The 25,408-nt window shown below is 41.2% G+C and overlaps 1 protein-coding gene across 2 annotated transcripts in view; it reads left to right on the top strand.

Moving 5' to 3' along the window:
• TSHR (thyroid stimulating hormone receptor) overlaps window positions 1–25,408 on the top strand; it is a 672,050-nt gene that overhangs the window by 123,257 nt on the left and 523,385 nt on the right. Inside the window, exon 1 of one of the 2 annotated variants that reach the window (XM_069637859.1) lies at window positions 698–2,482. The exons of the other annotated variant lie outside the window; for it this stretch is intronic. Coding sequence (XP_069493960.1) covers window positions 2,274–2,482 — 209 coding nt within the window. The 5' untranslated portion in view covers window positions 698–2,273. Of the gene's footprint in view, window positions 1–697; window positions 2,483–25,408 lie in introns of those variants that run through there. 2 annotated transcript variants of the gene reach the window in all.

The following is a 25,408-nucleotide window of genomic DNA, read 5'->3' as shown; positions in this document are numbered from 1 at the left end:
GCCAATAGGTTGTACCCCAATAATCGATGCTCACACGCAGGCTGTGTGGACTTGGGCGTTTACAGTCAGAAGCAGTCACCTTTATCTCCAAGGAGCCTGGACAAATTTCGATTTTTTTTGTTATAATTAACAAAAGTACCACTTTTTTAGGCACGACTGTGTTGGTCAAACAAAAACAGAAAATGTTCCAGTCTCAGCTGAAATTGTCCCTGTTTGGGTGCAGTCATTGTGACGTAGTTGACATGTTTCAGAAAGAATAAAACTCGAGGGTGGTTAACATCAAACTACCTTCATGGTATGACATGTACAAGTAAATGTAGATTTTAAAACATTTTGGAAATAAACATGTGCTCTACAGGATCTGGACTCTTTCACTGTCCATTTCCTAGAAATGGTTCAGTTCTTTAAAGTAAGACTGCTCCCAAATGTAGCAGGTTGGTAGTTGTGTGCTGTGTATATATATTCTCACGTTGAATGTTTGCTTTCTGATCTACAGTACGAAGGATGGTTCCCAGTCCCACCTTTTGTCCTGCATCATTGAAATTGTGATTCGGGAGGAAGCCTGACATTTCTGAGTAGCTACGCCATCCCAACAGCAGCCAGTAGGGGGCGCAGCCGCACCAACAATGCGAAAAGCTCCAGCTGCAGGCTGCGCTGCGTGCGCGAGGCACAGCAATGGGGGGCCTCTCTCGCGATGCACTAGAGGGGTCCGCCGGGGAAGAGCCTGCCGAGACCCATCTCTGGAGAGAGAGGTGTGCGCCTGATGATGAGAGCAGCAGCCTTGTTTTTTAGGATGGAGCCAGGGCCCCCCTCCGGAGTCCCCGAAGGATAAGGGGGTGGAGGGGGGAGAGCCCTGGGCTGCTTCAGCCTGACAGCCCCCAAAACGCACCAGCGGCGGATGGTATAAAGACCACTGTTACCTTTGGGCCAAGAGGGGACAGAGGCAGAGGACGGGGAAGTCCGAAAAACACGCGGAAATTCGGATCGACTTGGAGGAAGGGGCAAAGAGGCTTATCTGGAGAAGAACGTTTCTGCTGGGGGTGCCCCCCAACCACAACTAGATTTTGGAGAGCATAGCCACATGCTTAAAAGTTACATTTTCTTGGTAACTCATTAATTTTGCCACACAAACAGCTGTGACAAGAGTAGCTAACACTTGACCTGGTCAAGCGGACAGCCAAAGACAGAGATGGCCCGTCAACCTTTCTAAGGCTCCAGCTGGCCGAGTGGAAAACGGGCACGAGACTGGCTGGTCAGCCTCACAGAAAACTGTTAGCAGCAAAGTGACCAGCCGGGAAGGAAGGGGTGGCCGGCTAACTTTGAGAACATTTGACGCGGCGCATCGGACGGCGAAGCAGAGGGGGGCCAGAAGGTGTTGGTAACTCAAATGGTCGGTTGCTCAGGTGGGAAGAACTAGCCGGCGAATTGCAAAGTTATCAGTGGCCATTGCACCTGCTGGGACGAGAGGATTGGTGGAACAGTAAGTCAATCGGACATTTGGAAAGGTGTGATTGGTTAACTTTGATGGCTCTACCTGCTGGGACGAGGAGATTGGTTTAGCTTTGATGGCACTTCTGGGGGGGTTAATCAACACGAGGGAAGCCGATGAGTGGTCAAAGTAGATAACTTGTGTAGCGGTCAGTCGGCCATCTGGAAAGACGTGCTTGGTCAGTCTTGACGACGCCTTGGAGTAGTCACCTGAACAGCGGGGACTGTGGTTCTCCTTGCTGTGGCTTGTCCGGTCACCTCACCTTGAGGTTTGGGAAAAGTTGCCAGCCTTCATAAAGTTTCCAGTGTTCCATTGGACAGCTGTTAAGGGTTGGTCGGACAACTTTAAAATCTCTTCAACCAGTCCATCCGAGAATGGGGACGAGGACAGCAGGTGCACCTTGATTGGGCAGTGAGACACCTGGCTGAGGGACACCAACCTTGATTATCACTGAAGTCTTAAGGTGGACTGCTGGGAAGAGGTGCCTGACCACACTTGGAAACACTCGTGGTCCGTCCATCGTTGAGGAGAGACAGTACAACTTGGCAACGATCGCAGCCCCCGGTTGGACACATCGCATCCACCTTGAGGAAGTTCTTCAAAGTTCAGGTGGTTCAAGCCTATATTGAGGGCCTCGTTTATCTCTTCACTCGCACCTCTCGCCAACATCGTCGTTCGGAGGCTACCGTTGGCCGGCTGCCCCGGTGGTGAAGAGGTTGCCCAGCGGACATGAGCTGGAAGGTCTGACCGCCTTCCTGCCCAGGAGAAGGCAGGCCACATAGAGATGCCACCGCCGCTGCCACCGCTGCTGCTGCTCCCATGCATGTTGATTCTCCATTTGCCTGGGATGCGGGCCCAGGCGGCGCGGGACGGCCCGCGCGGAGAGTTTGAGCTTTGTCCGGCCGTCTGCGACTGCTCTGAGTGGAAAAGCTTCAAAGTCACCTGCAAAGATATACACTTCATCCCGGCCTTCCCGCCCCCCACTGAGACCCTGTGAGTAAAAGTTCAGCCCCCCCCCCCATACAGGGTTCTAGGGTGCAGTTATGGATGGTGCTTTGTTGGTTCTAAAATGCATGAGGTGAGAGGCACGAGGGTGCCGAAATGCAGGGTGAAGGGCTCTAAGGTGCAGCTAAAGAGGAGGCAGGGTGGGATGCGGGTGCTGGTATGGGGGGGCCACAGAGGTGTCACTAGGAGGGCTGGGGGGCTACAGCCCCGGGTCTTTTGGTTCCAGTCCCGGATAGAAGCTTAGCGCCTACAAGCAAAAGGCTAGCTAGCCCTGACAGTCTTGACATTAGGGTAGCCCCGGATCTTTTCCAGACGTAGCAACACCCCTGGGGAGTGGGGGCCAGGGGATGCTTGAGTGTGCATGAGTGAAGTGGACAGTTGGGGTCCTACGGTGCACATGCGTTATGTCGTCCCGCGCCAGGGATATCCAGACTTTAGTCTGTGCGAAGGAAAGGGAGCAAGGGAAGGGTAAGCGGAAGGGCAATAAGGAAGAGGTGCTTCGGTCAGAGGGTAGGATGGAAGCAGCTGGGGGAGAAATGTTTTGCGATAGCATGAGTACATAGCACTCCTGGTAGGTGGACCGTACATTTATAATGTAGGAAATAAGCGAATGTTCTTAAGTGGAAAGGATCCCACGGACCATGCTTTGAGACAGATTTGGAGGATATGAGATGAGTTCAAAATATGTTATGTTGTGTTATCGACACTTGTAAAGCGCCTCGGTCGCCCAAACGCATCATGGCGCTATGCCCCAAGTAAGGAAATAAGCAAATGTTCTTAAGTGGAAAGGATCCCACGGACCATGCTTTGAGACAGATTTGGAGGATATGAGATGAGTTTAAAATATGTTATGTTGTGTTATCGACACTTGTAAAGCGCCTCGGTCGCCCAAACGCATCATGGCGCTATACCCCAAGTAATGTACGCACTGGCTGAGTACCCACAGGAAACTAAAAAAGAAATGTTTTCAAGGCCCGCTGAAAAGAGAAATAGACGATAGGTTTGACGGCACGAGGGGCTCAGGGGGTGCTCATGCAAAGCTCTGAGGTGTGGTGGCATGTTTGTCCAGGCGTACCCAGAGCATGTACCATAGTATGGAGGAGTCCCAGTGTTGTTCCAGGAGGCAGGAGGGGCTCTTCACGCAGGTATGGAGGGACAGGAGTGGCTCGGGCATGTAGACATGAAGAGGCCAGGAGGAGCACTAGGGCGCAGATATGGAACACAGGCAGTCACTCTGGGTGCAGGTATGATGGAGGTGGGGGATAGCAATGGGGGTGCAGAGGATGGGGATGCAAAATGCAGATATACAGGAGGGAGGAGGGGCTCTTCACTGCATGTACGGAGGGACAGGAGTGGCTTTCACATTCAAACATGAAGAGGATAGGAAGAACACTAGGGTGCGGATATTGAACCCAGGAGGTCACTCCGATATGATGGAGGTGGGGGATAGCAATGGGGTGCAGAGGATGGGGCTGCAAAGGGCAGATATACGGGGGGGAGGAGGGGCTATGCACTGCAGGTATAGAGGTACAGGAGCGGCTCGGGCATCTAGACATGAAGAGGATAGGCGGAACAGGAGGGTGCTGATACACAGCACAGGAGGTCGCTCTGGGGGTGCAGAAATGGGCGTAGGAGGGAGGTGCCGGTATGAATGGGTGCTTAGGAAGGATGTATGGAGGAAGCTCTGGGGGTGCAGAGGGTCACGGCTGTGAATTATTAGAGTGAAAGCAGGAGCCAGCGAGAAGCGCCTTGAAAGACTTGTGTATAGGCGCGTTATAAATGCCATATCATATCATCATTGCGTGCCCGTGAACACACCCTGCACTCATGTTCCTAAGTCCGGAGCTCTCTTTAGAGAGTTCAGCATCGTCCCCACAGCTGCTGCCAGCTGTTACGCTGGCCCAGGGCTTACTTCCTTGTCGCATAGTCTTTTTCCTAACACCCCCCCACCTTTGTCTGTTTCGTTTGCTCCTTTTATTTCCCTTTTCTCCGTTACCGCCACTTTCCTTTTCCATGTGTCACTGATCTCTTCCTTCTCTGCGCCTTGACTGCTGTACTTCCATCTTCTCTTTCTTTCACGTTCCCCTCATTCTTTTCTAGTTTTTTTCCTTTTCCCCTTCCTTTCTTCTTCTCTTCCTTTTTTCCCCTTCCGTCTGTAGTTTTCTTTGATCTCGTTTCTATATTGACTTTTTCCTTTCTTTTTCGATGCCTCTTACATTCTCCCACTTTCTTCCCTTTACCTTTCCGTCCACATGCCCTGCAGGTTCGTCTTTCTTCCATTCTTTCCCTGTTTATTTTCTTAACTTCTTCCTCTCCCTTCTCTGTTGTCATTTTCCCTTTTCTTCTTTCATCGCTCTTTTTTCCCCTTTCTGTTTTTGTTTTTCTCGCTCTTTATTCCCAAACCTCAAAGCAGCACCGCTACGGAAGATGTGTTCTGCTGTTTCTGGCCTTTGCTCGCACGTTTGGTCTCACTGAATTTGGGTCATTTCATGTCGGTGCCATCCTCATCTTCGCACAATTCCACCGCTATAGTTTGGGAATGTCTGGGATTTAACCACTTTACACAGATTGCACCCGGTGCAGTTGGATGAACCAAGAAAAGTGACTTTGTAGGGCTGACACATTCATGGAACTGTGCAAAGTGTATTTTTGCAGTGCAAAGTCTGTGCAAAGTCAGTGCAAGTGGTCATTTGTGCAGTACACAGACATGGAACTGTGCAAAGTGTATTTTTGCAGTTCAAAGTCTGTGCAAAGTCAGTGCAAGTGGTCATTTGTGCAGTACACAGACATGGAACTGTGCAAAGTGTATTTTTGCAGTGCAAAGTCTGTGCAAAGTCAGTGCAAGTGGTCATTTGTGCAGTACACAGACTTTGCACTGCAAAAAATACACTTTGCACAGTTCCATGAATCAGGGTTTGTGTCAGCAGTGCAAATTCACTTTGAACCGTGCAAAACATTTCATGAATCAGGGTTTGTATCGGCAGTGCAATGTCACTTTTCAACAGTGCAAATACTTCCATGAATTAGGCCCTAAATCTGGAGCATCTCTGAGACGCCCGTGGGCAAATCCCTCTGAGCTGCATTTGCAGGTGAGCATCTCAGACATGTTTCAGGCACCCACGAGTGGACTGGCCAAGAGGAATTCTGGAGGGTTCCCGATAGGCCTCTCTGCACCCTGGGCCTTTATTTACACATTTTCAAAGAAAAAGGGTTGGGCTGGCTCAAAATATTTAACATGGGGCCACTGTGAAAATGGTTTCCAGGGCCTCTTTTGGATCCCAGTCCACGCCTGAAGGCACCTCCAGCTTTGCTCCAGTTTCAGGCTTTGTGAATAAGGTGCAAGGCAGCAGGACCTGTATAGAGTTGCTCCTGTTTCTAGGGCATCCGGCCCAAATAGACATCCGCAGTGCTTCTCCTAAAGCCCTTTTCTAGACCAGATGAAACCGCCCTGAAAACCTACAATGCGCCTTACTTCTTGGAAATAAAAAGAAATCTTTTGTTACTATGAATGAACACATTAGTGAATGCGATGACATGTGTGGCGCTCACTGCAGTGGGACGCCTTGCGGGCCAATGCTCACCAAGGGAGTATCCAGCATTGCAAGAGCGGGCAGGGCGAGCCATGAAAAAAGTCCTGCTACTTTCCCCCCCCAAATGCAGTGTGCGCGATTCAATATGGTCTACCACCCCTCCCCGCTGCTGTCCCCCGCTATACCCCCCGCACCCCAACCAACTTTTTTGGTAACATTACTGGCAGATGGCATTTTACCGCTTACACATAAGAACAAATATCAAACCACAGAACCATTACAGTTGCAGGAAACTCATTTATTGGAGCTCTGTGGGGCAAAATACATGCAAACCTCCTAATTTGCATATGGATTGCACCAACAGAAGTGACTTTACAGAAAAGGACATTGCAAGAAGCATCATCAGTATTCCAGACTTGGAGGCAGCATGGACGTGACTTTAGAATATGTGGCCAAAACTCATCCAAGTGGCAAATCATTTTGTGTTACAAAATACCTAAATTGCACTTTTATTCTATATGGAGCAACTCTATAGCCATTAGGCTTCTCTTTTATATAACAGCATGATATGATAACATAAGCTATGAAGAGATTCACTTACAGAGCTGCAGATAAGACACACTGTGACTAAATGATTTGTCCAGGGTCACACACTTTGGAGTAAATGGTGAAACCAGGATGTGGACAATTTAAGCAGCTGTGCACATCTTCCCAGATTTAGTTGATATAGACATTTATTACATTTCAAAAATAACTAAGTAAATAAATATGCTTAAATTATACTTTATTTATAGCAATGCCTTGGTAAACCACATTACATAATAAACTAGTGTTCATAATAAACTAACTATACATTATATACACCGTCATATAAATATGTTTAGGAATAAGAGTATGGCTTTAGTTTTATTCTCCCCATCCTGCATGCAAAGGCACAATAGCATCCTGCATATTATTGTGTGCCTAACAAATCCTCCTTGGGTTTTAAAGCCATAGTCAGGATATCATAAAGCCTGCAGCATTATGCAGCCTTCTCACTTCTGATCAACCCATTCACATTTCTTGAGGGACATACGTCCCTGCTAATAGTACCCCCCTCCCTCCCATAATTGTCAAATTGCTCCCATTGTAATGCTCTGTGCCAGGACAATGAAGATGCTGAGCAGGAACACTGTGCTTGGCACACTCATTGTCCTGCCAGCGGTACAACATTCCCATTCGGCACCCTATAGACGGGAGGGGTGTCCCACTGTCAAATGTCCAGGTCTGCCTCTTAAAGAGTCAGTGGGGGGGGGGCAAGCTGCCCCATCCCACAACCCAGTCGGCATGCCACTGATGCTCATGTTTATTTGGTTTCAAAGCACTCGCTGTAAGTAAGGCAACTGGGGCCCTAGGAGATTAAGAACCTCATTACAAGTACAGTGGTGCAGTAAAAATGCAGTAGGGTGTAGGTAATTCCATTACAACTGCACTACTGCACCACCATACAACAGGTTCTGGTGGTAAGGTGGAAGATTTACCTCCAACAAAAAGATGGAGATAAATCTTCAACCTTTTGCCAAAAATCAGTGGATTTACTTCATGGTATTACTGTTCGCAGTAAATCGCCAACAAATCCACCTGGAGATCTAGGGACTCCTAAAGGGGGGATTTCCATCGCCTTTCCGTCACGCGTAATCCTGTGGTAATACCACGGGAGCGAGTGCCAAAAATGATAACCGAGTTTACCTGTAATTCTGCTTTTTTACTGCTGTATTACCACCAGGCCCTGAGTGATTTAACCAGGATTACATGTATATATATATATATATATATATATATATATATATATATATATATATATATATATATATATATATATATATTCAGTGAAAGAACTTTGTTAAAGGGATGTTATGGTTCCAAGTAAAACCGGAAAACCCCTGAAATTCGCCAGTTATGATAAGCTAAGCAACCATAACTTGCGCCACCACCGTGCACTGCTAAGACTAACACCCAGGACATCAAAGATGACTTCACAAATGTCATTGATGACATCACTGATGACATCGCATGTGTGGCTCACTCTTTTTTCTTTTGCTGAGATATCTAGGCCACATGGTTTTCTTCAGTAAAAGTCAGGAACTAAAAATTGTAAACATACTATATTTGTAGACTTATCCTTCAAGTAGGTTCTTACAGTAATTCCCTTAGAGTCCAGTCACATCATATGAAACATACACATAGGGGAAGACACAAGCTTGAAAGACAGCAATCCTTTCTGTGCATGAAGATAATCAATAGCCTTACCAGCACTTTCTGATAGTTCTGTTGTTTTTTTATGGCTGTACTTTCCCTGTATATGCTCATATTTCTATACATTGTACTCACACTACTTTCCTTAGGGTTCAGTCACATCATGTGATACATATACATAGGGTAAATAGCAGCTTTGAAACAGAGCAATCATTTATTTGCATGAAAATAATCAGTAGGTTATGAATTGCTTCTGCTACTACTTCTGCTTTTTTGCTTACTTCACTTTCTTGTCTCTTTCTTTTTTGTCTGTAGTAATGCAATTATGTAATACATGGGTTTTATTAGCTACTTATTACATATTTCACAGTACACAAAACTCTAATAAGAAAACATTTATCATTTCATTAGTCAACATATCAACATTATGAATATTATACCTTCTTCATGTATGCTGCACACAATGCTATGTTTCTGCATGAGTAGCTTAGTATACTAGATAGAACCTCATAATAGAATGCTATGTATATCAATGCATTATTTAATGCACTAATTAGCTTATTATATTTATTGCAATGATCCTTGACACTTTTTTCTCAACATTATATTAAGAATCCCTTGTTCAGAAATTTCATGAAAAGTAAATACTCATGTGATGTCATCAATGACATTTGTGATGTCATCTTTGATGTCCTGGGTGTTATTCATAGCAGTGCACTGTGGTGGCGCGAGTTATGGTTGCTTAGCTTACCATAACTGGCGAATTTCAGGGGTTTTCCAGTTTTACTTGGAACCATAACGTCCCTTTAACAAAGTTTTTTCACTGAATTTCCTAGGTTTTCAGTAGCGCAACTTAACCATAACGTCCCTTTAACAACGTACTGAATTTCAAAGGTTTTTAGTTGCGCGACTTAACCATAACCTCGCTTTAACAAACTTTTTTCATTAGCACGCAGACAATATACAAAGATGGAGTGCAAAAAGCAACTTCTCAGGGATGGCTTTGCACAGAATGTTGCAAAGTAAGGATTTATGCTCGTTCACAGTGAAGGTCAGCTGCTTCCATTTTTAGCTCGCGGGCCGGAGTGGCCCACGACTCGCACTATAAGGTTCTATTGTTTCTTTACCTTGACAGACAGGCATCGTGCCAAAAGACTTCTTTTGAAGTAGGGGTGCAGTAACGTAAGAGACGATAAGGATGACATTTCTGAAACGAAACCGCTTTTATATATTATATCACTATGAGAAAGATCGTTGGCACAGACGGAGTCGTATTTAGGGACTGCATTACGCGTAGACAATGGAAAATGCCAATATAATGTAAGTAACCCTTTAGATTATTTTATACCGGAATATAATAACAATAGCGTGGCGTTAAAGCCCGGTTAAGTTGTACTTGTTCGTTCAATGTGGCATATTGTTTTGTACCGCGCACTATCACTGCCGAAGTGGTCCCCTGGCGCTCAGACGGCTCTGAAAAAGGCAGAGGAGAGAGGGTGGGTTAGTGGGAATAAGTTAACATACTCCGTTGCACTATCCTCGCTAGCAAATAGGAGTAGCGGCTTGGTCCCGAAAGCATGCTTTTGAGGATTAGGTGAAAATCCGCCCAGTAGCTCTTTTTAAAATGACCAAAAAGTAGGTAATAAAAAATTAGTGATATCTGTGTTCGGTCCGTGGACACACTTCCCTGTTTGCTCCGCGGACAGTGTCCTGATTGGCCAATTGGCTTGCGTGATGTCCACGGACATGCAAAGTGTTTGTTAATTGGACGGCGTGGAGCATGAAGCGCGTCAGATTTTTGGAAGCGCACGTGATCTTGTATTCGTGGACGTCCGCAGACAGCGTTTAAAATTTGTATTTAGTAGAGTGTGTTGGTGTGTTAGAGTGTTTGGGGAGGGTGGGAGAGTATGAGATAGGTTAAATGTTGTGTTTTTATGTCGTAGACTCTCTTGTTGTGTTCGATTTGTCTGCAGACAACACGGCTGTTCTGAAATGTTGTAAATAAAGTAAATGGGGAGGTGTTCTGAGGACGCAATATGTGTCCGTTTTGTTCGCAAGCAAGCTGAAACTGTTCTAAGAACACTCGTGGTGTCCTGAAATGTTCATAAATAAACAAAATGGGGGTGTCCTGAGGATGCTGTCCGTATTGTTCGCTGGCAAGTTGAATGTGTTCTAAGAACACTCATGGTGTCCTGAAATGTTCGTAAATAAACAAAATTTTGGTTTTAAGAACATTAAATAAGCGTTTGTTAGATTTGCTGGTAATCTCTGCTTTAGAGTAATGGTACTATCATTACATTCAAACCATCCACATTTCTTTTTTATATATGCAGTGTAGTGCCCTGAATTGGTTGTGGCTCCTGCGTGATAGATTATACCTATTGTTGTGAAGGTTTTCTTACCAAGTGATATTTGACCATGTGTGAATGCAGTCAGCTTGCAGTTGTTTTTGGTACCATCTGCATTGTAACGTAGAAGGATTAGTATTACGTATTTACTATGTGTTTGTATTACTAACGTGGAGCGATTATCCGAATTGCAGGTGGTACATAATCTATCATGGTTTGCATTTTGTACAAGTTGCTGAAATGGAATGGATTCACACGTAGGTATTGCTATATATATGAAGCGTTCATTGGGGATTTCTTCTTGTGTCACATTGTTGCAGAGAGTGCATGTATGTTTCCACATGTATGAAATCTGGAAGATTTCATTTATCGGTATGTTTTTATTTTCCAGTACTTGTAGTAAGTACATTAGAAATTCTTGTGGATCTTCCTGTGAGTTTATAGTGAATTTAACCATTCCAGCACAGTAGTCCAATTGTTGACTTATTCCATAAACACTATACGTGTTATTAGGATTGTTTGTTGCATTTCTGTGAAGTACTAACATTTGCAAACACAATTGGTCTGTACTGTGTGAAGAAATTGTTGTCAACAATTGGTGGCAATTGAAATAGAATATTCATTGCTACATTGCTACATTTGCATAGCAAATTACTCCAACTATATTTGAGAGTTTAAATGGACCAGGTAGTTCTGTATCTGATTGATTTTTTTTTAGTTTGTCTTCCTTCTTTGATGAAGTACCTGGTTTACTTTCCCTATTAGGTTCTTTTATGTTTGTGGTACTTGATGAAGTTTTAGTTTCTTTTACTCTCTTTGGAGGATTTGCAGTGACATCCTGTTGAATTTATGTTTGATTCAGTTTTCTTTTACAACGTTTTACTTTTTGTGGTACAGAATATGTGTTTAGATGGGGGGTGTATAATGAGTGAAGTCTATTGTATTCTAAAATGCAAGGAATATCAGCGTTTACTTTACTTTAGAAATAGACCGTCAAGTGTACGTAAGCGTGATAGTGCTACATAGCTCATGCTTCTCTAAAGACTGTGTTACCAATGTCTATCATTGCTTTGTCTAGGGTAAGACCTTGTGATTTATGAATGGTGACTGCGTATGCAAGAGTTAGAGAAAACTGTTCTCTGTGTACATACATGTCTTTGAAGAGAAGGAATCGAGCTGTTGAGCATCCTATCCATTTTACTTCTGAAAATTTGTCAAAGAGAATATTGACAAACTGAATTTTGTTGTCACGTGGGTATGTTTGAAAGCCAACAACTGTACCCAGTGCTCCATTAACTAGTCCTTGGTCCACGTCAAGGTTACGTTTAAGCATTACTCTGCAATTTAAGGATGATTGTAATATCTTTTCCAATCCTGCTGTGTTTGAGATTGATTTTTCTAAACTATTTAGTGTTGTTGTGGCTTGGTCACACATGGGTAGTGTCATACCATGTACATCTAGTTTGTCTGTGGTGCTAATTTCCATTATTAGTTGCATTTTATTACTTAACATTATTTCATTGAATTTGAAACAGCTTGCAAGAGTTGGCATTAAGGCCATACAATTGACATTTTTGTGGGCTAATTGTTCCATAACATCTGTAGCACATGCATTATCACCATAAAGTGCATGAATGTGCAGGGTTTTCAATATTGCTTCTGCTTCTTTAGAAAGTATACCAACTCTAATACTTTTTAAGATGTTGGCATAAGTGAGATCTGCAGATTGCTGCATGTTTTCTGTTAATTCTCTGTATTGGAAATGTTGCCAAAGGTTGACATTTCCAATGCTGACAACGGTTTTACGGCAGAGTTTGTGTCCTAATGTTTTAAAATAGGCTCACCTTTTACTGGTGTCAATTGAAGATCTCCGAAAACAATAATGTGTTTTCCAGCAAAGAGCTCTTCGTAGTTTGTTTTGAGTACTTCTTGTAATCTGAGATGAATCAAAGCCAACATTAGGTTGGACACCATGCTCACTTCATCTATTAGAAGCATTTTCATTTGCTTCAATACTCTGCATAGTTCCATTGCAGCTTCTGTACAAAGTTTGTAATAGTCTAATTTGTTTTGGTGTTCTACTGGCAGGAGTAGTAATCAGTGTAAAGTGACACCACCTATGTTGTAGGCAGCTAAACCTGTAGGACCAGTGACAACAGCTGGCAGTTTGTTGTTTGTCAATTGTTGAAGGAACTTACTGATGATTTTGATTAGGAATGTTTTGCCAGAACCAGCTTCACCACTGACGTACAATAGTATAGGTTTGTAATTTTGTCAGGTGCATTCTTTGTTTTCATGTTGTACACCATGTGCAATTTCTTTTGTTACTTCTTGAAAAATGCTACGTTGCTCATTGTTTAGTTTTGATTGTAGTATAGTTAAGTCTTCTTTATCTTCATACTGACACATGGTGTTTTCTACTTCTATCATAGCTAATTCTTTCTCATTTGTTATTAGTGGCTCTCCCAGTGGTTATTGGCTTCCTGTTACAGAAGGTTGACTACTGTCAGGAGTGTCCTTATCTAGTTGGGCCTGGAGTTCTTCTTCGTGTTGCTGTTCATTGTGCAAAATTGTTTTGTACTGTGTAAAGTTTACATCAGTTATAGTGCTTTCATTTGCTTTGAAAGCGTCTTCATATGAGTCATAGTTATCTAGTATTTCCTCTTCTTTTCTCCATGGTTTAAAGAGTTGTAGCAGGGACATGTACTATACTTCTTCATGCTGAGGAGTCTTTAATGACAATTTGATATGATTAATTAAATTTGGTTTGGTGAGTTTTACTAAGCTGCCTTCACAGTTTGTCACTTTGTATTTACCGTTTTGTTCATCAGGTTTTATATTATTTGTGTATGTGTAGTTTTGGGCTATGTGGTATAGACACATGGTTTCCAAAGTGGTGCTCCTGTTTGGGTAGTATTTGTCCAATAAATCGTTTTTTAAAATGTCTTGGCTGTTGGGATCATGTTTGGCTATTGTTTCTATATCTTCGTATGATTTTAGAACTATTTTTCTAGATTTAGCTGGACCAAGACTTAGCCACACTATATTTTCAGATTTACCATACAGTGCAGTACCAGTTAAACGATGAGCTGCTTCATAGGATCCACATTCTCTATGGGACAGCATTTTTATGCCCAAGCTGTATAATTTTTGAGGCACTGTTTTTTCTGATGACAGGTCATTCCAGAGGTCTTGCAGCTCTGTCTTTTCTGCTTTGGTTAAGTATGCTGTGACATATCTTGCAACTGCAGTAGAATTGTCTGCAATGTACTGCAAATCTATGTTTGCATTCCATAAGTGGGCAATGATAGCATTGCAATCATTGATATATTTTTCTTCTTTTCTTTTTATGTAATATGTATTTTTAGGTGACTTACCTTTAACACTATGTCTAACTGAAGACATGAGGTTGTTCACTTGACCTGTATTTGTAACTGGTCTAGGGAAACCAAATCGGCATTTGGTGTAGTATTTCCCTTTGTTTTTGTATTTGCGATGACAATATTTGCCACATTTGTGTCTTTGAAATTGTAAAATTTGTGCATGAAGATCACTATTTTTGGATTCCGATGGAATTTCACAAGTGACATATTTTTCAATAAACTGTAACACAGTGGCATCACTGTCTTGACCAAATTTAGGAGCATCTTTAATCCATAAAAGCATGTGGATATGTGGTGCTCCTCTGGCTTGGTATTCTTTTCTCCAAGGGGAGGAACAGTTTTATTACAAATAAAATATAGCATAGCAATGAAGCAATGGTGAAAATATCTTGAAACATTAACAGGATCCAGAGAACACAGTTCTCCAGGTTTTAGTATATCTATGTTTGTTTTGTTTTTGTTTGATATGCGTAGGAAATCATGCAAATCTTCCCATGCATATTCTGCACAACTTAATGTAACAAACCAAGTGGGTGGGCCAAGGTTTCTGATCATACAACGTACATCTCCGTGACGTCGAAACCAGTACTCTTTAGTACCACGCATATTTGCTCATAGATTTGTAATATTTTATTGTAAAACCTCATCTTTTTGTTGCACTTTTTGTAATAATTGTGTAGCTGTCATATTTTGAAAGTGTGATCCTGATTTTAATATGTGTGCAACTCCGTAACAAAGTTTCTAGTTCACTTTCAAAGAGTAGGTGGAATATGTATTCCACATTTTGTCTAAATCTGGGATCTTCAGAATACATCCGTAATGAGCGGTATTCTGATGCTGATATTTGAATAAGTCTATCATCGTACCATCCTCCTTTGCCAGTAGGAAAGAGTAGAGGAAAAGCACGTGCTTCTATACTTTTTTCCCATATGCTTATTGGTGATCCTTTTGTTTGACGCATTTGGTACGCTTCCAGTGCATCTTCTATGGTGTCATTAGAGTGCAATGGATGAATTGTATAATGGTCTAAAGTGTTTGATATTGTAGCAGGATCTAGGAGCTCAAATTGACCAGCTTCTTGTGTCTCTTGAATTATTTCAGTTGTATCCTTCAAGTTTTCTTCAATATTAATTTCTTTGCTTCTCTAACTTTATGTAAATCTACCAGCTGTTGCCAATTTCTTTTTCTTTTGTAGGTACTCCATTTACCAAGATAATTAAAGATTGTTGCATTGGACGTTGCACTCCTAGAGTGTGCACATTTTCTTTTAGATCTAATGGTAAATACACTACTTTTCCACAAATACCTTTCACTAATTCAGAGGGAGGTAATTTTGCAGTTTTTGGTTGAAGGCGTATTATTGCTTGAAATGGGTGCACTGTTGGAATTATAATGCTCTCATATAAATTAAGTTGTTGAAGGGGTTTTGGTAGTGGATATAATTCCAAATTATTTGTGATAGCACGTGAAGAAGCTTGGTTGTTGTCAAGTTTTGTAGTGCAATAACTACAAAGTATTACAGGGTCAGTTATTTCGTATTTGTTTTCTGCTATAAGGTAGAGAGCTAATTCAAACCATTTAGAATCTTCATTGTCTTCTATTTTGTATGATAGGTCTATAGTTTTTGTGTTACTTTTATAAAAAGTTCTGCGGCAACATACACACACATGGTTTGGTACTTCATCTGATATACTTTTAAATTTTAGTATTTCTTTTTTGTATGTGTGTAGTAAAAGGTTGCCATGTGTAGAATTGTTACTAATTTGGTTTACAGCTATTTCATTCTGTAAGTGGGTTTCACTTCCAAAATATTTTTTCTGGATATAGTCGATTTCTTCTAGTAGGTCTTTTGCTGTACCATGTAGAAAAATGTTATTTAAATTGGCTAGTGCTAAAGTAGGACTTTTAGCATAGTACAGTTTATAAACTAGATTTCGTATAGTTGAATGATGTGTTGATATCCTTTTGATATCATGGAAGGTGGTTTTGCAAGTAGGTCCTGTAATGCAGGCCAATGAATGTCCTTGTAGTCCTGTGTACTTGCATACTGGACAGGTATCCATATTTTGCAGTAGTTTAATTTTGATTTTGTCTTTGCTTTTCACATATTGATTGAGGAATTGGCGTTAAGACTTGAAAAATTGTTTGGGAATGTTACACATTGACGTGCATGGCCATTTGTACACTAGACGTTCTGATTCAGTTGAATGGAGGGGTAATTGTAGGTTTTCAGGATATATTTTTGTAAGGAGTACTTCTTGTTCCATTATGGTATTATTAACTTTTTCATAACCTCGACTACTGCTATGTATGGCAATTGTATTTGTTTGCTTTTGTTTGTACGCTTCTTCATTAAAGTATGGTTCTGTGCTCGTAGTGTGACTCCATTCACCTCCGCAGATACTTAAGAAGTTCTTTCTGTTGGCACTCCGTTTATTGAGAAGTCTTTTTTGTAATTTAGTTATTAGTTTTGTTAGTGGTTTCATTTTGTTTAACACTAAAATAAATAACTTTCTTTTGAGAAGAATTGCAGTGTCTATCAACGCTTCTAAGATTAATTTCCTACGATAGGTTTTAAGCGTTGAACCTGGTTTCTTTCCTGTTTTTATAAGATTTTGAAGGACTTTGTGACGGAACATTTTGGCTAAAATACTTTTCTTGGTATGCTTACTTTGAACTATATCAAGATTTAAAGAAGCAGTTTAATCTGTAGTGATAGCTGATTTTCTGCTAATTGTTTTTTGGTTTGGTTTACATTTTGATAGAGGAGGCAAGGTTTTTGTACTTGAAACTTCTTTTGTTTCACTAAATGACTGTATTAGCTGTTTTGTTTCAACTTTTTTTTACAAATTGTGCTAGAGATGGATGCTTATGTTGGACACTTCTATTTTCATTTGCTCTACTTCTGCGTTGCTTTCTACGGACTTGATTTTTGGTAGGCATTCTTTAGGGTCTGTTGAAAAAAATATAAAGAAGGTATGGGTTGGGGAGTTCTGCAATGTATGTGTGCTGTGTGCATGAGTGTTTGAGTAAGATGATAAAGATGTATGTAATGGTGTGTGATTGTGCATTGGGAACTACAACTAGTAGGGATGGGTATTTTTGAATTAATGTGTTACTAAACTGGGGTTCAGATGACAGAAAAAAGTAAGCTAGTTTTGTGGAGAAGTATACATAGTATATCTAATGCTATACAATTAAAACAGTTGTTTGTTCTATAACATCTAAATTCTAGCGGTTGAGTTGGGTAATTTGTGTGTCGAAAAATAGGAATTTGTGGGCCATTCTGGCTGTAAATCGCTGTTTAAGACATGGGGATTTTTGGACAGAATGGTGCAGAATCTCTATTTTTAGGCACAGAAATAGCATGAATTAACCTTACAGTGTGTTTGAGTAATAATACAAATAGTATGGTGATATTCTACTTACTTTTTTTCTAAAATGAACAGGTTACTTCTTAGTTGTTCTTTGTACTTCAAATTTGGTTGCTTCTTTTCAGGAGAATGGTCTTCACTGCAATTGCAAAAGAAACAAATTTGTTATTTTGTTTGTATATAGCACTGTTTTTAATTTAGACATTGATTTTTTTAATTGAAATCCTCAGCGCCTTCCTCAAAACCATTAAAACTATCTTATTTACATAAGATGTGCTGCACCAGTTGAATACATATGATATGTTCTTAATGAACAAATTGTATTGCAATGACTAACTGTAGCAAACAAAATATCTTTACTATGTCTTGTGAAATTCATAATGTACCAATGAATACCATTATTCCGGTAACTAAGCTCTTCTAAGTAATAGTGCCTTAATGTCATGGGCTGCTTGTCCTATATAAATGTAAGTAATTAAATAAATAAAGAAATAAACACATTATGTAATTGTACAAGTATTACTGTTTGAGATTTGAACATAGAGTGTGTATGCAATTTTGTTTGACTATATGTAGTCTATATATTTCATTTCAAAAATGTAAGTTTAACATGATTTGAGTGTGTGTGTGTATAAAGAAATTAAATAGTATAAAGATTTGTAAGTGCTGATCTATGATGATGAAGTTAGATGCAGAGGTCTTGAATGTGATTGGTGAATGGTCATGTGACTTCTTAGCTACATCCAATGAGGGAATGGCACAGAGAGTGAACTGGAAATGGTAGAAGGGCTGTTCATGTTACGATATGTCAGCGGACATGGCGGTAGTTCGCGGACATCGGGTGTTACATCCAGGGATTTATGGGTTCAGAAGTCATGCAAATGAGAATGAGCACTGAAAGGGATTGGTCAGGAAAGTTTAGTGGGTGTGTTGTGCCAGGAGAGAGTTTCTCAGATACTCTTTTTGCTGAGAGAAGAACAGATAGCCATGGCTGTGTGTTTCAGAAAACAGATTGTTTGGATTTTGGGAGACTCGTGGATACATTGGTTGAAGGTGCATGCAGAAACCTGTGGAGTAGCTGTAGATCTTGGATTGCCACATGTGGAAGTACACTGGCATGGGGTACGTGGAATGAAGTGGTTGGACATGTTACCTCTCTGTGCTACTTTGGAGACAGAGCAACATCCAAATATAATTATAATTCATTGTGGAGGGAACAGTTTAGAACATGTGCCTGGAATTTCTTTGCAATTTGCAATGAAAGAAGGACTTGGGAAGGTCATGGACATGTTTCCAAATTCTCAAGTAATTTTTTCACGGATTGCGCAGAGACAAATGTGGCTTTGTTCTTCTTCATTTGGTCCACAAATGGAGAAAGCAAGGCGCAATGTCAATAAGGCTGTTTGTGCCTTTCTAAGAGATTTTGGCATGCTCTCTTTTCACAATAAAAATATTCTGTTTTGTAGTGCATACATTTTTCGCAGAGAAGGAGTACACCTAACTTATGCTGGCAATCAGATTTTCCTAAGAAACATACAAAACGCATTGCGACCTTTTTTTAGAATTACAGCATCCATTTTGAAGTAGGTGTTGGGTATTTATAATTTTTGAAAAACAAACACCTCCCAAAGGCTCTTTTCAGAGCCACCACTTCCTCCCAGAGAAAATTGCAATGGTTATGATAGGGTAGCACCCCAACATTTTAACTGTGAAAGGCGGCTCTGAAAAGAGCCTTATTTATTTTTTGTTGTTGTTATTTTATATTTTTTTTGTTTTTTTATACACGATACACTAGGAGAGGAGGCTAAAGGAGGGTAAAGGGGGGGACACCAACCACAGGGATAAGAAAGGGCGAGCTGAGAGAGGAAGATGTAGAGTGGGTTTTATTTGGGTAGTGAGCAGGTCTTCTCGTGCTCTGAGACAATAGTCTCAGAAGCACTACGAAGTCGCTCCCCGCTGCAGAGTACTGTGTCGCAGTACATACATACAACTGTGACCCTCGAAAGGTAAGGGTCATCAGCATTATGTATGGCCTGTGAGGCAGCTTGAGGAAGACGCTGTCCCACAGAGGTGTTCCTTGTGGTGACAGCATCAGAAACGGAGGATGAAGTAGAGGAAATCAATCTATTACGCTCCTCGCAAGGTACAACCTTGCGAATGGCCCCAGAGTGAAATGACCTTAGGTGACGCTTCATGGTAGTGGTCCAAAAGCTGTACGAACCATGCCTCCCGTGACTGAGTACCATTTTGCACTCATGGCAGGTGACATGGTTTGCACTAGCCTTAGGACCGTCCCCATGAATGGTAAATAACCGCCACACCCAAGACTCACGCCGAGTGCGGGTAGTAGGGATTTCCACTACCTCATTCTCATCATCCTCTTCTTCCTCCTCTGCATCCTCACTCCTGTTCCCCTCTTCAGGCCCTTGGGGAGGTGGTGGAGGGGGTGGGGTGGTGCTGAAGCAGGTGCTGCACTAGGTGGCAGTAGTGCAGCCATGGATGCCATCCCGATGATGGCGTAATCTGCAAGTTGCAGGAAAAATAGCTGTGCTCTGAAGAATAGCCAGAAACACAATGAGTATAAGCTCTAGGGCGTGGGCTTTTATAGGGGTGCTTGTACGCGGTTCGCGGACATGCACACTGTCTGTGGACAGATTGAACACAAAAAAAGGTTCAAAAACTTTCAAAAAGTATGTAGAAACTCAGGATTAGTATGTGGGACTTGTGCTATGGTGAGTTTTTATTGAGAAATATTGTGGATTACTTGAAAATGTACTTTTAAATTGTTGCGGGACACGAACAGTGTCCGCATTCAGAACACGCGATCAGCATGGGCGCGGTCACATGATCACTTCATGAACATGTCCGCGAAGGAAGCGGCTGTCCGCAGGACATCAAATGCACGGACATTGGTTTGCGCATGCGCGTTGATGTTCTACGGACACTGTTCGGGTCCTGAAGTAATTAAAAGTGCATCACATGTCAAACGAACAGTTACGGACAACCGTTTGTTCTTAGAACAGTTTAACTTCCTTGTGAACAATACGGACAGACATAGCGTCCTCAGGACACCTTCATTTTTGTTTATTTACGAACATTTCAGGACACCACTTGTGTTCTAAGAACAGTTTCAACTTGGTAGCGAACATTATGGACAGGTATAGTGTTCTTCAGGACACCTCCATTTTTGTTTATTTACGAACATTTCAGGACACCACTTGTGTTCTTAGAACAGTTTCAACTTGCTAGCGAACAATACAGACAGGTATAGTGTTCTTCAGGACACCCCCATTTTGTTTATTTACAAACATTTCAGGACATCGTGTGTGTTCTAGAACAGTTTCAACTTGCTAGCGAACACTACGGACAGGTATAGTGTTCTTCAGGACACTTCCATTTTCGTTTCTTTACGAACATTTCAGGACACTGCGTGTGTTCTAGAACAGTTTCAACTTGCTAGCGAACAGTACGGATAGGTATAGTGTTCTTCAGGACACCTCCATTTTCATTTGTTTACGAACATTTCAGCGACACCTAAATTGTTTTTTTTTTTTAAACTAATTACAACACAATATAAAAATTTTACTTTATTTAACATATATTAACAATTTATGGCAGAGAAGGTGAGGCAGAAACTGAACCAAAAACAGGAGAATTAGTGGTTTCAACATGATTGGTATCAGGTGAAGAAGGGATGGAATTTCATCAAAATGTTTTGGGTTATGGAGAGGGTTTGGGGATAATTGACTGGGATATGGTGAGGGGGACAAGTACATGTGGGACAATGGTATGAGGTTTTTGTTTCAAAATGATCCTCAACAAAAGTTTTCAAATTATTAAAATTGGTCAACAATAAATCCATTTTTTCTTTTATGCTGTCAAGAGTGTTATCCGTAACAGTTTCTTCAGAGGTATTTTCTATTTTGGTATGCTCTGTACAAATATATATATATATATGTTAAATGTATATAAAATAATAATAATTAAATGGTTTATATTGTAAAGTGTGTACCATTAGTTTCACTATCTTCTGACATTTCCTCATGTGGGAAATGTTCCTCTAGCCATTCCAGAGTACTAGAAATTTCTGTGAGAAAAAAAAAGATAATATATATTTTTTTTATCTAATACAGAAAGTTTATAAATATATGAGTAAAATGAAGTACACTTACTATTTCAGGTAAGGTAAGATATGTTCTGTGTACTCTGTAGGTCTTGGTCTTAGTGGTGGAGTGTTTGTGAGGTAATTTTGTTGGAAGCCAATTTATCTTCTTTTGGTATATTCCATTTTAGAACATATTGTATTTAAATGAATGGTTAGTGTGTTACATATATGGGTTACATTTCTTATGTATTACTACTACATATAATATGTATGTGTGCTGCTTTGTGAATTTTTCAAATGTTACTATGTTATGATATAACAATTAAACATACCCCCGCCCCAGAGTTTTTAGGTAGTGGTACTGTTGTCCGAACATGTCCGCGGACATCAAAAAAGTTTTCCTACATCAAATTCAGTAGAAGGGGTTCAGTATGTTCCATATTACATGTACATAAAGTCAAAGTTATTATTGTTAAGTTGTGCTACTAAAACGTATGAAATTCAGTGAATTTGGTAAAGGGACGTTATGGTTCCAAGTAAAACTGAAAAAACCCTGAAATTCGCCAGTTATGGTAAGCTAAGCAACCATAACTCGCGCCACCACCGTGCACTGCTAAGACTAACACCCACAACATCAAGGATGACATCACAAATGTCATTGATGACATCATTGATGACATCACATGTCTGGCTCACTCTTTTTTCTTTTGCTGACATATCTAGGCCACATGGTTTTCTTCAGTAACAGTCAGAAACTAAAAATTGTATTTTATTTGTAGACATATTCTTCAAGTAGGTTCTTACAGTAATTCCCTTAGAGTCCAGTCACATCATATGAAACATATACATAGGGGAATGTAAGAGGATTCAATTCAACACTACAGCTAAGTCAATGCCTAGTCTGGGATACTGAATGGAAACCCTTATTGATATATCTTTATGTCCAGTTCATGAGTTCTGGATGACTACCCCTATATAACACCCCTCTCTTAGAATCCCCCTGACTCCACTGAGCCAAGAAGTAGTTCTGTTTTGCAAGTTTAAAAGGTTTATTTGAGAATTTAAACAATATATATATATCACATTTTATAATAAATTAATATCTGATAGTACACTTAGACATATGATGTTGATCAACAATGGGTAATCTGGCACTAGCACACTTCTTTACAATCAATGAGGAGTTAGTATAGGATGGATCAAGTAGCAAAAATACTTTTATGATTTCAAATGGATGCAATGTTGAATGAAAATGCAGTACAGAACTAACTAATATGGTTTCACAAGATATCATATGTTCACTTTTCCCCTGGTGGCAATTCACCCCCCTCCCCTATGCAATGTAAGACATGGAAGTAGATGGAAATAGGAGCACACAGTTCTCAGGAATACAATCAAATACAATACGAAATTCAGTTCCCCCCAGCAAGCTTAGAGAAAACTGGTATGAGTTTTAAAACACAGGCCCAAGTGCTTTGAATGTGGTGGCAAGAAAGTGAAAAATATGCTGAAAATGCTTTTAATTCCCTTTAGGAGGTTCAGGGTGAGTGAGAGATACTAGGGATGAGTGCAGGCTCACTTTAGCAATGATTCAGAGATGGTGATTAAGAGGCAAACGAATTTTTAGCAAGGAAAGAAATGGCTGCTGATGGTTACACGTGGCTGGATTTTTAACCAAATCGCAAATCGCGGTAAAATTCGCAAGTCCGTGAATCGTGATTGCGGAAAAAGTATAAGGAGTAGGAAGTCGGTTCTAGGCTTGTTGGAAAGGTAAGATTCTAAGCTTTCAGAGGAAAGTTAATCCAAGTTCCTAGCCCAAACGGTTCCAGAGATACGGACGATTAAATAAAGGTAGTTTTTCTGATTTAAAGTAAACTCAAAATGACAGGTGACAGCTTTGCAGCTGCAGAATTGACAAGTGACAGTTGTGCAGCTTTACAAAATGACAAGTGACAACTTCTAGGAGGTGGTTCTGGTTAGATTAAAATAGTTTGGATTAGATTATTTTAACTAAGAGATTGGTTCTGCACAGTTCTGCTAGGTACTCACAATATATTTTTGGAATAGGCCTCGCCACGGATCTGGTCAGGTTTTGGACTGGACTCCGGTTCTGGTCTCGGCACTTCACAGTGATCTGGGTCAGCTCTCTGGTTCTGCTAACAGCAGTCTGGGTCACTCTGGATCTCTGGCCTCTGGTTCTGGATACTGCTCTGCTTTCTCTGGGTACAGCACTGCTTCTGGATCTTTCTGGCGCAGGGTTTCAGGCCAGAATCAACAGCTCAGCCCGGCTGTGAATAGTCTGCAAATTATTTTGGGCCTGCTGACAAATACTTTTGCTTGCAGTGGGCCTTCTTGGTTCAAAGTTCTGTAGTCTCTGTTTAGCTTGGAAGTCTAAGTGTAGGATCTCTGGATGTGAAGTCGTCGGTCAGCATGCTCCGCAGCAAATGGAATTGAATGTCTCTACCTGTCCCAGCAGTCTCTTTTTATGTGTTTTGAAAATGGGTGTGTGCCTGGGCCTAGCTAAGCCTGCCCCTCTCTACTTGTCATTGGCCCAATTCTCCCCTCTCCCATGATTGGGGGAAGGAAATGTGATGCTGTAGGTTTTATGGGTCAGAGGATCCTCCCCTGGTCAGTTTGCCCACAAATCTATATTTGATTCAAATACATATTGCACAGATACACAGTTGTTTAAAATTACATGCATCCATCACATATCACATGAGGTATACTCTGTTCAAACTCTGCTCTTCCTGGGGGCTTGCATTCAGAAATGGCAACATTTTGCACTGTTTAACTGGTATTGCAATATCGGACATTTACCCAAATTTACACACATGTGCGCAAGGAGTATGGACATTAATTGATGAAGTGTCAGATTTTTAACATGCAGACATTTGGAGTGAAACCCTATTTTCCGCTAGCAACACCCCAGATCATACCACCGGGTCCTAAAACCTCTTAAAATGTGGGCTGAAAAATCACAAGAATTATGGTATCATTTAGATAATTTTGACAAGTCTGCACCATGAGTTATACATCTTTCTTAAAATCATATTCTGGCCAACAGGGGTGTGTCTTCCCAGGTCACATGGTGGAGAAACCAGTCTATCCACTTTCTTTAAGCTCAGCCTGTCCTCAGAGGGGGCTGCCCCTCCCCGTTTCTGCCAAGAGGAAGCCACTTTTACGACGCCCCCAATATAACTTCTGCCTGAGTCAAGGAAGGGCTTTGTTCAAACGGGAGCCATTTACGATCCCCCAATAAACCATCTGCCTGGGCCCAGGACAGGCCTTTGTTCAACTCCCTGTAGCTGCTCCACCCCTAATCTAATCAGAGAGGTGACAACTCCTTTTGGCAAGGGGAAGAGTGGCTGAGCAGGTTTTAACTCCTGTGGGGGTAGATGTCAGGCAGAATTCAGTTTCATTAAGCCAGGTTTCAGCTAAATGTCACTTTTTGTCCCCCAGTTTAAGTCTATTACGATTTTTACATACACATTAAATAATTACTTCCTTCAAGTCATTTCAGAGTATAGTTTTCCATTGTATCCACCTCTTAGCAAGTCTTTCCTTGGTCTGGTTTTGTTTCATTTGTTCAGTTTTACACAAAAGTCTGGTGGTTTTAAAACACCGGCTTTCTGATAGTGGTGAGTACTGGTAATGCAACCATTTTTGGGATTTAAGAAAATGAATTCCCCACAGTTCTAGGTTGCTTTTGGCAATCAGCATTGCCATTCCCAATGGTTTCAGGCTACTGTGTGGGTAGCCCAATGGTGGTTTTAGGCAGTGCCCTCCTGTGCTCACAACCTAGGCAAAAATGGGTGGCAGCCTATTCTTCATGCATTTCCCTGTGCATTTTCTGGGAAGTTCTGGCCATCATGATGTTTTCCTTGCCAGTACTGCACAGTTTTCCTATTCTGGTGTACATGTGGGCTTTTTGGCCAT

Source organism: Ambystoma mexicanum, chromosome 14, assembly GCF_040938575.1.
Source record: "Ambystoma mexicanum isolate Mex_15411 chromosome 14, UKY_AmexF1_1, whole genome shotgun sequence".
NCBI classification, from domain to species: Eukaryota; Metazoa; Chordata; class Amphibia; order Caudata; family Ambystomatidae; genus Ambystoma; species Ambystoma mexicanum.
The sequence above is the reverse complement of the archived record's forward strand: the minus strand, read 5'-3'. Positions and strand labels throughout refer to the sequence as shown.